We start from the raw sequence: 15,363 nt of genomic DNA, 5'->3' as shown, positions 1-15,363 counted from the left end.
ATTTCCAGGTTGTTTATAAATATGTTGAAGAGCATAGGTCCAAGCACCGAACCATGCGGAACTCCACTCGTGATGCTTTTCCAGTCCAAGTATTGTCCATTTACCCCCAGCCTCTGTTTCCTATCCGCCAGCCAGTTTTTAATCCACATGAGTATTTCACCCTCGATTCCATGGCTCACAATTTTTCGAACTAGTCGTTCATGCGGAATCTTGTCAAACGCCTTCTGAAAATCCAGATATACGATATCGATTGGGTCACCCTTGTCTATCTGCCTGTTTACTCCCTCGAAGAAATGCAGCAAGTTATTATAGTGAACTAACCAGTGCTCCAGGTGTTACCAGTTTGATTTCTGCCTTCAATGTTGATATGAAATGTCTCTGAATATGCCTGGCTTTCCAGAAAAATCCATTATAGGAATTCAAATCCATAGACAACAATAATCTCCCTCACTGAAAAGCTTCTCTTCTGCAAGGTTCAAAAGAGCCTGAAAACTGTTCTTAGGATTTTTCAGTCTCTCATGTCCTCACTAAGGAATCCCTACACACTTGTGGTAAGGTGTAGAACCAACATCAGTTTCTAGTCTAGGTCCACTGGATATAGCTTGAGTAATTCAGAGGCACTTCCCCTACTGCAAGCCTAAAGGGGCTTTCTCTCATCTTTCCCCCCTTTGCAAAAGTTTTCTCCAGTTCTCTCCCAGAACTCAGTGTCTTATGCAAATGACATACAAATTCCATGATTCTTTTTTCAGGTAAATATGATATCCTTAAGGGTTAATTCCCCTCCCTCTTATCAGGGTAACTGACAACATCTCCCCTAGGGACACATCCTCTTTTACCTCTTTCACTACACATTTGCCATCACCATAAAGAAAAAGGGGGCAGGACAGGGCTGGGGCTAGGGTGGGATTGGAGGCGGGGCTGGGGTATAACGGGGCATAGATGGATAGAGCTGGGCGGGCCAACCCTAGGCTTTGTAAATCTTCCTTTAGCTCTAATGCATATCTAGGATCTCTTCAGAAATTCCTGGGCAAGTTTAATTCATGTCCTCCTGTTCAAAGGGGGAATCCTCCATTGCCTTTGGTCTTTCCACCTCCATGAGAGTCTCTTCTTTCTCCTTAGGAGAGTGAGGTGTAGTGGTTTGAGCTACAGCCTCAGCACCCTGAGGTTGTGGGTTCAAACTCTGCACTGCTCCTTGTGACCTTGAGCAAGTTGCTTAATCCTCCACTTCCCCAGGTACTTTGAATGTGGTTGTAAAACTACAAAAAGGTGATATACAAGCCCCAATCCCCTTTGGCTTTCCTAGAACATAATCTGTTCCACCCTCCCCTTGTGAGGGTACTATATACTGCCTGCAGACCTACAGGGGTTTATCTCTTCCTGGGGTTCTGGGCTGGGCCTGAGAGAGATCTTTTTCTACCCTTGCTAATTATCAATGTATAAGGAGTGTTCAATAATTTATTTACTTCAGTAGGAAAGTAGAGTTTTTTAAAACATATTTGTTTTATTTTTCAATATAGTCCTCTGATAGCTCCATACACTTTTTTCTGCAATGACTTTAAGCCCTTTGAAAATAATTTTTTTGTTTGACCTTCAAACCAGGACATCACAGCCTCCTTGATGTCTTAATCACTTGAAAACTACTGTCTATGGAAAGATTTCTTCAAAACTTGGAACACAAAATAATCTGAGGCAGCCAGGTTAAGACTGTACTTCCATTGCATTGATTCCATTTTGGACTCATGATCTTTGTGATATACCCAAGTCTCATCTCCAGTCACAAAATGATGAAAAAAAAATACACTTGGTCTTCACGGAGCATCTCCAAGTTATCCTGACATCACTTGAGCCTGGTGACCTTCTGACATGGCGTCAGCATTCTTGGAACCCATCTTGTACTAACTTTGGACATGCCCAACTTTTCATGAATTATTTTGTAAACTGTACCTGCCAAGATGCCCATTTCTTCAGCTATTTGGGAAATGTGTCTGCCAAAATTAAATCCTCAACTTTCTTGCACATTTCTGTGCAAGTTGCTTCTACAGGCCATCCAGTGTAAGTGTCATCTTCAATGAACTCTCTACCCCACTTAAACTGTTTGCTCTAAAATTTTACTTTGTAGGATGATGGGGCAGACTCAGTATAAACTGCAGTCCTGTGTTCATGGGTCTCTTTTGGCTTTTTCCCTTCTTTTGTGAGAAATTTTATCACATAACAATGCACCAAATCTAGCAGTTACTTGATTTGCACAAGTGCTTTCCTGACATCCTGTCTCTTGAAATGTTAGACTCGCACTGAGCCACGACTGTGCATGAGTAACCTTGAGACATGTCACAACAAGCACAGACTTGTTTAAACACGATTGCTACTTTTTTTTCATTCTCAGGTAAATAAATTATGGAACACCCCTCCTATATTCAGAAGAAAAACTATGCCTATTTTTATTTGAGGGTATATATGGTGAAAACAGTTCATAAAAGAACCTTCAAAAAAAGGAGCGGCTTCATATGGAGCTTTGAATGTATCAAGGCTGTCATACATGTAAACGGCAGATTTGGACCCTATACATGTAACTAGTGGATTTGACCAGATTGCACATCTGAGGGGAGCCAATTAAGGATCCAAATTCTAAAACTTTTTTTTTTAATTACTATTTGGGGTGATTTTGAACAGCAGAGGGAAACCAAGCACAATTTATCACCTCACCTTGAATTATTCCCCTAAATCCTAGGCCTAAACAAACAGCTGGAAATTAAGCATGTCTAGGAGCAGGTGCAAATGCCGATAAGGATGTTTTTTTTTGCAATATATGTGAATTTTATTTCTATAACAGGAAATAGAAGTATAATTTTAAAGTAGACCCAGAGTATGTTCAGAGCTTCAAATCTATGAATGCTAGATGCAGTTCTTCAAAAACTGATTCTCAAACACGTATTATAATTTCCACAAGTAAACCTTCCATATTCACTTCAGAGTTAGCAATACACGCAGTAATACAAAAACTATTCAACCCTAGTATCCCAGTGATGCTTGCATATATAGAGAATCTCTTTAAATCAGACTTATTTTTATGTAAAACCTGTTGTATTTCTAATTTAAATAAGAAGAAAGAAAAGTCAAACCTGATTCTTCAAATTCCTTGTTATAAATGGACCAGGTTTCAGTAATTCGAAGAAGATTGTCTTCCATGGCTTGGATATCTACATATGGACAGTTGCATTCTGGGAATTTAGGGCCACACTGGCACCAGCAGTCATTGTCTTTGCAGATAAAATCCCCTTCAGAATTGCAGGCAATATAACTCAGGGCTGCTTGAACAAAACGCCCCTGCAGGTAATCAGGCAGAATTACTTGAAGCCCTGCAGAAAAGAGAACAGGAAAATTGTTCTGGCAATAAAAAAAAAAGAAATCTAAATCTTCATTCAAAGCTGGCTGTAATTGCTTCAGCAAGTTAGAAGGGGATTAGTATACAAATTCAGCTAAAGGAATCTAAAGTTTGAATCTCTGCATTCCCAGTTGGACTCGGAATCTTAACACTTGCAACGAGCAATGTTCTCTACATTGAGAGTTCACAGAAGCGGTTGCCTTCTGGCTGAGAAAAGACTGCATTGGTTATACACTGTTGAATGTTGAATATACGTATAGTTCCGTCTGTGAGAGATGTGCAATAGGGAAGCAGACCCTGGACTTACAATCTCGCCTCGAGCAGAAATAGAGAGAAACCAATTATGATGGACAGCAGCTGGGAGGGCAAAAGGAGACGTCAACTGAAGAAAATATATACTGATCTCTTTATCATATGAAAAGGCTCATTTGGCAGTGGGATAGCCAAACACTCAAAAAGAAATGACTGTAGTGAAAGCTAGTTTCCAATCTGTCTCATTGGCATAGTCAAACTAAAAATAATAATAATTGTATGTACATCCGCAGTAGTATCATAGATTATATTGGTTGACAATGGAGGCTAGAGTGCTTTTCAAATTAGGTTGTATATGTTTTAAAGCTTTCAACAGATTATTGCCACGTTATCCGGAAACATCTACGTATATTTTGCATCTTTGATTTTCTATCAGTAAAGGGTTGGGTCTACAAACGATTTTGGGATAAAATGTTGGCATATCAGTCGGCTCTGTGGGAAAACCAAAGAACATAAGAACATAAGCACTGCCTCTGCCGGGTCAGACCAGGGGTCCATCGTGCCTGGCAGTCCGCTCCCGCGGCGGCCCTCCAGGTCCATGACCTGAAAGTGTTCCCTACCTAACCTAAAATATCCATACCCTATTCGCTCAATGTCCTGTAAGGTAAACCTCTATCTGTACCCTGTTATCCCCTTCGCTTCCAGGAAGTCATCCAGTCCCTTTTTGAACCCCAGAATTGTACTCTGTCTTATCACCTCTCCGGGAAGCGCGTTCCAGGTGTCTACCACCCGTTGAGTGAAGAAGAACTTCCTTGCATTCGTTATGAATCTGTCTCCTCTCAGTTTTTCCGAATGACCTCTTGTTTTTGTTGTCCCTGCTAGTCTAAAGAATCTGCCCCTCTCCACCTTCTCTATGCCTTTCATGATTTTATAAGTCTCTATCATGTCCCCTCTCAGTCTTATATATCCTTTTTCAGCTCCTCCTATTCAGCTTTCGGAAAAATGTTGAAAACGCATCTCTTTGGTAAATGTGATGATTGTGATCTACTCTATTGTTAGTATTTCTTGATCTGTAATCCACGTAGAACTGTGAGGTCATTGCGGTATATAAGAATCTATGTTATTTTATACAGTAATGCATGATAGTATAATGTCAGCAGGAGCTACATAACAATAAGAGGCATAACATGCAAATAAGTGCAAAATACCTTATTATCAAGTCGCGTTAGAGTGTTGTTTTTTTAATTGCAGACCGCTGTGCTAGAATTCCTATGAGTGTCAGAGCTTTTACAGCAGCGACTTGCGATAAAAAGTCCTAACAGATTGCATTGAATTCTGTAAAGCTTGCGTTATTTTCTGGAAGAAATAATGCCAGTTACAAGGCACCATCTTAAAGGGGATAATACACTTCCCTTAGCAAAATCTCCACCCCCAAAGACTTCCTTTGCCCCAGAAGATACATTGTGGATTTTATGCCTCCAGAAGTCCCTCTCCCCTTTTCCCTTGAAGAATCTCCCTCCCTTCTGAGGACCTCTGGAAATCCCTGCTTATTTAGGATAACGGGGCTGGGGCAATCTCCAGTTTCTCCTGCCCATTCCAGCACCAAATTCAAAATGGCACCAGTCGAACCATAGCATTACTGCTATTGGTTCAAATTGCCATATAAGGTTATTGACTGGAATCTGGTGAGGGAGACTTTTGGCAGGTTTTCGGGAGTCTTGGAGGAGGGGGAATCCATGCTGCTTTTAGCAGGCCCCTTTAATAAAGGTCCCCAGGAGCACAGGGCTGCATGTTAGCAGCCTGAAACTACTGGGAAGAAGAATAATGCAGTTTGTGGACCTCAGCGCAAGCTGGCTGTGTTATTTTACTGTTGGAGTCGCTAACATTGAGTTACCATAGGTCTGTGGCTCCTGCAATATAATAATATAGTTTTCAACAACTTAGGGGCATGGAGGAGCATTTTCAATAGTCTGACTTTGGACATCGCTCGCAAGATGTCCAAAAGTTAGGATGAGGAAACATCCATTTTCAAAACATCAAGATTTCCAACCTTAAGATCCCTAACTTTGTTCAACCACAAAAACATCCAAGTTCAAAATGTCCAAATCCAGACCATTTGGACATGGAAGGGGCCAGCATTGTAATGGACTAGCCACACAGACATGCCAACAGAGCAGTGGGGCACCTTAGAAGGCACTGCTGTGAAGTTCACATAAAGAGTGCCAGATGTACATCTCACCATAACTTCCTTATAATTTATGTTGAACCCCCCAAAACTCCCCCCAAACCCTACTATACTTCCTTTTTGAAGGTGTGTAATAAGAATATGTCAAACATAAGCAATAGACAATTGCTGCAGTAAAAAGAAAATTCAAATTGCAATACAAAGTATGACATAGTAAGTTACATTACAATATCAACTCAATATGCAATAAAACATTTTTAACACAAGTCTCTAGTAGCTCTATAGAGTTCCAGCTGTCAGCAAACAGGTTCTGATATCTCTTGGGCTTTCGCTCTGTCTTCTCATTGCAGGATTTTTCTTTCAAGACTTCTCAGGCCGTCTTTTTTCTTGGTTCTGGGTAAGCCTTCCTTAGGAACTCTCCCTCTTACACCTCTCCTGACCTAATCCAAGGGAGTTTATTAGCACAAAGGTAACAGGATTTATTTATCACCTTTCTGAAGTTCATTCAAGGTGGTAAATTAGCCTCTCTACTCCGTCTTCTCTGGGACTGGATGTTTTCCTTCATTAATCATGGAGTTGAGGAATATCATCCAAAAGAATGACCAGTCATCTACTTTGCTTTAAACTTATCTCTCCACTTGACTAGTAACCAGTCAAGTGAAACCAACACTGGCAAAATATAATCTGCTATTCCATTTTCTTTTTCAGGATTAAGTCATTCTATTTGTGCAATTGAATGCATTCCATTGTAAAAGAGGAATCAAACTTTTGTATTCCAGGTATTTCCTCATCCTAAAGAAGAAAAGAGGACTAATGTCAATTTAGGATCTCAACTTTTTTGTCTCCTAAAAATAAAACCTTTCCCACTATTCTCTCATGCCTAATCAAAGGCTGTGTTTGATGGATCTCAAAGATGTGCATCCCCATGTCTCGCTTTATTCTGCAAAAAGAAGTACGACCATTGCAAAGACCATTGCATTTGGACTATGCTCAGCTTCAAGGGTGTTCATCAACGGGCAAATTCTATAAAGTCTGCCTAAAGTTAGGCACCTATATTGGTGTGCCTAGCTGATGTAGGAACCTAACTTAGACCCTCTCTTACTAAGCTGCAGTGGAGGTTTCTCCTGTGGTCCAGAGCACTAAACGCTCCAGCACTCAAAGGAATTCTATGAGCGTTGCAGCAGAATAGGAACATTTAGGCCCAAATTCTGTAAACCAGCGCCTAAAGTTAGGCACCTATTTCAAAAGCACCAATCTAAATTAAATAACATTACATTACATTACAGATTTCTATTCCGCCATTACCTTTCAGTTCAAAGTGGATTATAAAAAGAGTTATAGAAGAAGGGTTACAACGTTAGATCAGAGAAGGTTTCCAAGAGAGGGAAAAGTAGGATCTGGGGTTAGGGAGGGGATGGTAAGAGGGGGGTTAAGCTTTATCATGGTATTAAGCTTTATTAAGGGATTTCTTGAAGAGTATAGTTTTTATTTCCTTTCTGAATATCTTGTAGTCTGGGGTTGTTGTCAATAGGTTGGAGACTTGGTTGTCTATCTTCGCTGCCTGAGTGGCCAGTAGTCCGTTGTATAGTTTTTTTCCGTTTTACTTCTTTGATTGGGGGGTAAGTGAATGGGGTGTGTGTTTTTCTATGCCTGGTAGAGGTAGTTTGGATGAGGCGGTCGTTCAGGTAGATTGGGCTGTCTCCATTTATAGTTTTAAATAGTATACAGTAGAATTTAAATTGTATTCTTTCCTGGATTGGAAGCCAATGAGAATTGATGAATGCCTCAGTAATGTGATCGTGTTTTTTCAATGAATAGACGAGTCTCAGAGCTGTATTCTGAATTGTCTTTAGTTGTTTAATCATTATTGCAGGGCAGGGGAGGTAGAGGATGTTGCAGTAGTCTAGGATAACGAGCTCAATTAAGCTTTTTATTCAGCACTGATTGAAACCTAGGCGCCTATCAAGAAAGCGCGATTCTGTAACAAGACGCCTCTAAATATTTAGGCAACCTTAAAAAAAAAAGGCGCTATGCATGTTAGGCGTGGGCGTGGCTTCGAGTTAGGCGCCTTGTTACAGAATCGCCGCTCTTAAGCGTGCTTAAGCGCTCGTATGGTCGCCTAACTTTTAGTTGTGCCTAGAGCTGGCCTATTTAATGGGCGCCTGCAAAATAAGTGCCGCTCAGCGTGATTCACTAAACAGCGCCCAATTTTATTTGAATCGCGCTGAACGGTGCCTATATTGGCGCCCAGCTTTTGGGCGCTTCTTATAGAATTTGCCCTTTAGTGTTTGGGCCACAGTAGAAACCTCTACCACAGTTTAGTAAAAGAGAGCATTTAATTGATAGGCTTAAGCGGTGCTGATAATTAGAACTTAACATCTCAGAATTGACATTAATTGAGGTTAATTGAATGTTAGGTACTGTAGTTGGTGCTGACTTTTTAAGTGACCTATATAGAATTGGACCCTAAATGTATTATAGTGATTGCAAAATCAAAGCCTGCTTGTATTTCTGTACCTTGATGACTGATTTCTACTGGTCTCCTTGCTTGAATTGGCATCACCCTTGGCGACACTATATTACATTGCTAGTTTTTCCCATCAACTTTGACAACTTATGAAGAAGATCCCTTTATAGGAGTTCAGAGACATAGAACACGTAAAAGGTGAATGGCTCACAGCCTGAACCCAGTGGAGGATGAGAGCTACCCCTCCCCTCCCCTCTTCCCCACCCCCACAGGCACCTCGTTAATGTTCATGGCATGAGTTGCAACCCTAACCTGATGCTCGCACTAGCATCAGCTCTTCCTCTGCTGTCACTTCCTAGGTGCGGGTCCAGGAAGTGACATTAGAGGAAGAGCCACAAAGGTTAACGAGGTATGGGGAAGGGAAATGTTGCACGCATGCGCAGTAGTGGGAGGGGGGCAGAGAGGAGGATGGGAGCTGGCGCCCCCACAAAGACGGCACCCAGGACAAACCGCCACCCCCTTACAGATGAAAAATCACAATGGGAACACAAGTTTCAGTGAAATCAATGGATTTAATCTTTATTTAACAAAATCAACCATTCCAACTCATAGCAAAACTATGCTGCAGAGATGAACCTCCAAAATCAACTTTCTAAAAAGGATTTGCTTTGTGCCTGAGGAGTATCATGCATACTTACCATGGATGCTTCCAACATGGACTATGGACCACATATCAACACTCACTCAAAATACCGGCTCAAAAGTCAAGAAGTGACTTCAAATCAATCAGCTAGAATTGAGAGCAATATTTTGCTTCTCTAAATTATTTGCCCCTCTTCACCACGATCATTTACAACCAGATTCTATAATAAATGATGCCTAACTCAGTAGGCACCTAGAAAAGGAGCACTTACTGTCAATCATTTGCAGAATTGTGCCTAGCAATGCCTAAATTGACTTAGGTGCCAGTAGGTGTCAAAATCTCAGGTGCCAGAATATTAAGCCAGGGTTTTCTTGCCCTAAAATACTAGCACCTAAATCAGAAGCGGGCAACTCCGTTCCTCGAGTGCCGGAATCCAGTCGGGTTTTCAGGATTTCCCCCAGTGAATATGCATGAGATCTATTTGCATGCACTGCTTTCAATGCATATCCATTGGGAAAATCCTGAAAACCCAATTGCATTCTGGCCCTAGAGGACCAGAGTTACCCACTCCTGGCATAAGTCGATCTATGCCCAAACTCCACCTCTTATCTGCCCCTAATTGTGCCTACTTTTAAGTGGTACCGGGTTAGACACCTACCAACTAATTAATTTTTTAAAATGGCATTTTTAATAATCAGCAGTAATAATAAGCCACAGTAGAGGTTTCTACCGCGGCCTAGAGTTCTAAATTCTCCAATGCGGCTTAGTAAAAGGGGGCCTAAGTTAGGCCCCTAGATCAAGTAGGCATGCCTTACTGTAGGTGTCTTTTCTAGAATCATGGCCTTACTGTCAATGATGTATACCAAAGAGCAAGAAACTATAAGGCAGAGGGATAGCAATGGGTGAATCTAACTGGGTCATCACCCCCTCCACTTCCTCCATATCATAATTTGGATTCAGATCTACTCAACGTTCATACTGCCTATTGTCACCCTAAATGAACCAGGACCCCACCAAAAATCATTTCTAGTTACACAATTGGTACAAGATTCTTTGAAACATGCTTGGAGGCAGCACAGATTTGGGACTTTGTGAGTCTCAATCACATAGCCATCAAAGCTACGAACCTATTGAGATATCAAAAATAATTGGCAGATTTAGCAAAGTTCTGCTGCCTTCCAAGTGACCCCTAGATCATCATACTCTGCAAATCCTATTTCAAAACTGAGGCATTCCTCAGATAGACGTTTTTACCACCAGCTAAAATGCAAAGCTAAATTTCTATCATTCAGTCACTCACCTCTTGCTCTACTAGCACGCTGCCCAAAATGTACTTGACTCTTCCTCAGTCTAATAACCAAAACCCTAAACAAATTCCAAAGGTCATTTTATAAGCTGACACTTAAGTTTAGGCACCTAGTGCACATATGTGACAGAATTCTAGCACTTACATGCTTGATTGGTGCCACTACTTCAAACTTTTGTGTATAAGTATTAGGTGATACTCTAGTGTGTGCGTTGCTTAGCATGCGACTGCAAAGAGAAGCATAGATGTGGCCAGATCACGGATGTGTTGTCAAGCAACACAAGGCAACTTATAGAATACTATCAGTTGTACCTGTTGCATGATGTACATAGATACCACAGGGAGTAGGACACACAATCCCCACAAAGGCAAGCAGCACAGTCAAAAAGAAGTGGGAAAAACAGAGATGCTTTCAGGTGGGATCTTTATTCGTGATGACATCAGTTTTCACAAAACTCAACACTGACAGTGTTTCGACGCCACAAGGGCGCCTTCCTCAGGAGTCTATAGACAAATAAACAAACATCAATATGTAAAACAAGTGTATATAAAAAAAAATAAATGTATGTATGCATCAGAGATTAAAAACAGACAAAATACAAACTCCGTTTAAAAAAAACATATTAAAAAAAAACATTAATGTAACATGAATATTTAAACAACATAAATATAAAAATATGAAAAACCATGTATAAAATTATAAATAAACTCACTGTATTTTTTTAAAGCAGAGGAAAAAAGTTGTAAAACAACAAATTCCACTAAGTGGGGAAATAGTTATATACTGGCTGTCACCCCCCCCCCCCCCCCAACACACACACACAGAGTGGTATATAATTTCTCCAGAAATTATATACCAAAAATCAAAGAATACACCAAAACAATACAATATATTGAATGGAACAATATTTCCCCAAAAATAAGACCTATCCTGAAAAGAAGCCCTAGCATGATTTTTAAAGATGCTCCTAAAATAAGCCCTTCCCCCAAAATAAGCCCTATTTAAGAATGACACCCAAAGCCTCCCCCCCCCGAATATCTCAGACACTCCCTGACTCCAATTTTGACACTAGTGCTGCCTGATTTGCTGAAAAAAATCGGACTCGTCGATTCAGCAGCCCCCACCCCTGCTTCTTTAGGAAGCTTCAGAGTGGAAGGATATCTGTCTCACAGCGGGAGGGGAGGTGGGGTTATGATGCACAGGGTGATGGGAAGGAGGGGTAGAAAGATATTGCATAAAGGAATGGGTAAGAGGAGAGGAAAGATGCTACACATGGGGGGGGGGGGTAGAGAAAGGAAATAGGAAGAATTGGGGTAGAGGAGAGATGATTGTTATTCATGAAAAAACTAAGACATCCCCAAAAGTAAGCCATAGTGTGTTTTTTGGGTCCAAAATTAATATAAGATACTGTCTTATTTTCGGGGAAACACGGTATATGCAGGCACTTTAACACATGGCTTCAAATCAATCCTAGTACCGCAGTCAAGCATCTTGCAATTGTCCATGTGCAAATAAAATTATTTGTTTTGTCCACTTAAATTTTCCAAATCCTAGTTACTACTTTCTGCCTTCTTTAATTCTTTTTCCAAAGGTCTCCTGTCCATTTATCATTTTTTATCCATTTGTCTTCTTCACTTCCTCTACTACATCCAGCTACAACATTCATCTGTTTCAGCTTTCTCCCATTTTTTATTTTTCTCTTTCCATTCATATTTCATTTATTTGCATGAAGTATCTCCCATTTATTACTGTGTCTATCTACTTTTGTTACAGTGTCTACCTACAGATTTTCACCGTCACCTTTTTAACCTGTTTGGCCAGCTTAAGATCATCACATACAATCACACCCATCCTATCCTTTTGTCGTGCATAAAAGTTCTTCTCCCCCTAAACTGCACAGTTCCCTCGGGTTTATGCAACCCAAATGCATGACCTTGCATTTCTTAGCATTAAATTTTAGCTGCTAAATTTCAGCCCATTCTTCAAGCTTCGCCAGGTCTTTATTCATGTTATTCATACCATCCGGCGTATCTACTCTATTTCAGATTTTGGTATCATCCGCAAAGAGGCAAATCTTACCCGACAACCATTCAGCAATATCATTTATAAAAATGTTAAGAATAGGCCCAAGGATAGAACCTTTAGCACACCCTGGTAACATCCCTTTCCTCAGAGCGATCTCCATTGATCACTACCCTCTGTCGCCTTCCACTCAACCAGTTCTTGACCCAGCCCGTCACTTTGGGACCTATCCCGAGGGCACTCAGTTTATTTATTAGATGTCTGTGTAGAATACTGTCAAAGGCTTTGCTAAAATCTAAATATACCACATCTAGCACACTCACTCTATCCAGTTTTCTGGTCACCCATTCAAATAAATAAATCAGATTCTTACAAGACATATATCTAGTGAATCCATGTTGCTTCCAGTCCTGTATGCCACAGGATTCCAGAAACTTCACCATTCCATTAATTTGCTTACCACAGAAGTCAGACTTACCGGCCTGTAATTCCCTACTTCTTCCTTACTTTCAATTTTGTAGAGAGGGACCAAATCCGCCCTTCTGCAGTCCTCCAGTACCACTCCCGACTCTAGAGACTCATTGAAAAGGTCAGTCAGCGGAGCCACCAGAACTTCCCTAATCTCTTAAGCACCCTCGGATATACACCATCCAGCCCCATCTCGTTGTCTATCTTTATTTTAGCTAGCTCCTCACGAACACAACCCTATGAAAATCAATCAGGGTCTACCACGCCTCCATCCTTATTCATGTTTGTCTTTTGTGGTCCTGCTCCTGCCGCTTCAGCCATGAACACAGAACAGAAATATTTGTTAAGCAATTCACCTTTTCTTTATCAGCTTCTACATATTTCTCCCTTCACCTTTGAGTCTCACAATGCCACTTTTCCACTTCTTCCTATCACTAATATATCTAAAAAATATATCTTGCCTCCCCATTTTACCGTGTAAGCTATTTTTTCTTCCATTTGCAACTTTGCTTTCCTGACTATATTATCAGCCTATCTTAACTTTTTCAGGTATTTTTGCCTGTCTTCCTCTTTCTGTGATCTTTTGTAATTTATGAAAGCTAACCTCTTATTCCTTACCTTCTCAACTACTACTTTTGAGAATCAAAGCGGCCTTCTTTTCCTTTTCCTTTGTTGCCTCACAAAAAGGTTTGTCACCCTTACAATCGCTCCTTTCAGTTTTGCCCTCTGCATTTCTACTCCTTCCCAGATGTTCCCATCTAGACAACAATTCCTTGACGTAATCCCACATCTAAACAAAATTAGTTTTTAAAAAGTCTAGAACCTTTACTTTTGAATGAGCCCTGGCAGTATTGTTAGTGGCAACGTGGATGAGCAGCATCGGATAATAGTCATCAGAATTGATAAGTCTCGGCAAGCTCTCCGTAACATCTTGGATTTTGGCACCATCTCATGACATCATGTCTAGTCTACAGATGGATGCTTCTGTACCCCTCAGAAGGGAATCACCAACTACTACTACCTTATGTCTCCTAGTGGTCACAGATCCAGTAATTTTGGGGTTTTCAAGCTTTGGTCCTTTCTCTCCTTGGGATGCCCTCATTTCCTCCACTTCCAGGACAGCATACCGGTTCTTCAGTTCAAGGGTGGGGAGAGTCACAATACCAATCTTGCAGTGTACTGTAATCTGAATCCAGCTGTCTTCCCTCAGCATAGCTTCTTCTTCCCCACTACTGGAAATATTTGATGTATCATGAACCATTTCATCAATGTACCTCTTATTCTTGCCACCTCCTTTGTCATTTCCTTTACTTCTTTCATGAGAGATTCTAGCTGAAGACATCTTGCACATGGAACCACTCCCTCTGCCTGGGTAACATTTTCTTTCTGCACAGAGACAAAAGTTGTAACCTGAGCAGCAGCTTTGGTGATACGATGTTTCTCAGCCATACTGTGGTACAGAAGTATTTATACCTGGAAGAATAAAGAAAGGGCAGAAAAATCCTTACAAAGTAATGCCCTGTTCCTGGTTGGCTGAAGAGCCTATAAATAAAGAAAACTCTCCTTTGGGGTGGGTGAGAGGGAATAAAATTAACACCAGAGCCTTTACTGAACACCTATTTGTGCCCTAATCTGATATTATGCCCTGAAATGCAACCTAAAATACTAATCTGGGCTAAAACGCAGAAACTCTAAAGGCTACACTATTGCCTAACTAATTTTCCTGAGCTAAAATAGAGAACTACAATGATATAACCTACTGAAACCCAAGTTTGAATGCCAGCAGGCAAGATATTCCAATGGATGTTTTTTTCTCCTTAGCAGAGCAGATCCTCCCTCAGTACCTCTTCAGGTGTGGGGAAAAGGTGAGTTTCCAGATCTGGTGAGAAGGTTTGGGGGTTAGGTGTTTCTGCTGATTGTCATTGTTAAGATGAGCTGGAGAAATGTGACGGGTAATTTAAGAGTAGTATAAGAGTAATTTGAGTCTAGGGATGGGTGGGCTTAGAACTAGGCCAGCATTCCTCCCCTCAAGAGTCACTCAGATCTCTTATGAAAGTCCTTGTTGGGGGGAGGGGAGAGCAGAGAGAGATTTAGAGAGAGGCAATGGGGGAGGTCCTGTTTGGAGATGGGAGGGTTACCCTCCCCAAGCCTCTTATCCTGGGTGCCTAAGGTACAAATTTATACAATTGTCCCAAATGTGTAAATGCTGATATTTACAAATGTAGATAATTCTAAAATAACTATCCATAGTAAATTGCTATTCACATGTATGACTGGCTCAGAAAATCATCTTTTAAGAGTTGACCAAATATATTTTTTCAAATTCTCCAACAGGAAGTCATATGAAAAGAGTCCGATCATAAAAACAACCAAGGTAACGGTGGAACCAGCTTATCAACACGTGACATCTCATGCTGATTTATGCAGTTTCAAATGTAGTGACATCCTTCAAGAACCATGGAAGGCTCACAAAGGAAAGTTAGTAAAACTCATCTGTTGCACATCATGCCTCCGTTCAGTCTGATTCGCTTTAAGCAACTCCAGCTCATCAAAGGAGATGTAGAGACAGACGTCAAACAATGTGTCATAAACTGACATGACAATTTTCTTAATAATGCTACTACGAAATATTCTATG

General features: G+C 40.8%; 1 protein-coding gene across 5 annotated transcripts in view; it reads right to left on the bottom strand.

Annotated features, from left to right (window-relative positions):
- BRINP3 (BMP/retinoic acid inducible neural specific 3) overlaps nucleotides 1-15,363 on the bottom strand; it is a 223,977-nt gene that overhangs the window by 32,644 nt on the left and 175,970 nt on the right. For all 5 annotated transcript variants that reach the window (XM_033962459.1, XM_033962460.1, XM_033962458.1 and 2 more), the window contains one exon: nucleotides 3,120-3,356. In XM_033962459.1, coding sequence (XP_033818350.1) covers nucleotides 3,120-3,356 — 237 coding nt within the window. The remainder of the gene's footprint in view (nucleotides 1-3,119; nucleotides 3,357-15,363) is intronic.

Source organism: Geotrypetes seraphini, chromosome 10 (genome assembly GCF_902459505.1).
Source record: "Geotrypetes seraphini chromosome 10, aGeoSer1.1, whole genome shotgun sequence".
In the NCBI taxonomy this organism is placed as follows: domain Eukaryota; kingdom Metazoa; phylum Chordata; class Amphibia; order Gymnophiona; family Dermophiidae; genus Geotrypetes; species Geotrypetes seraphini.
This window is presented reverse-complemented; position numbering and strand designations above follow the sequence as displayed.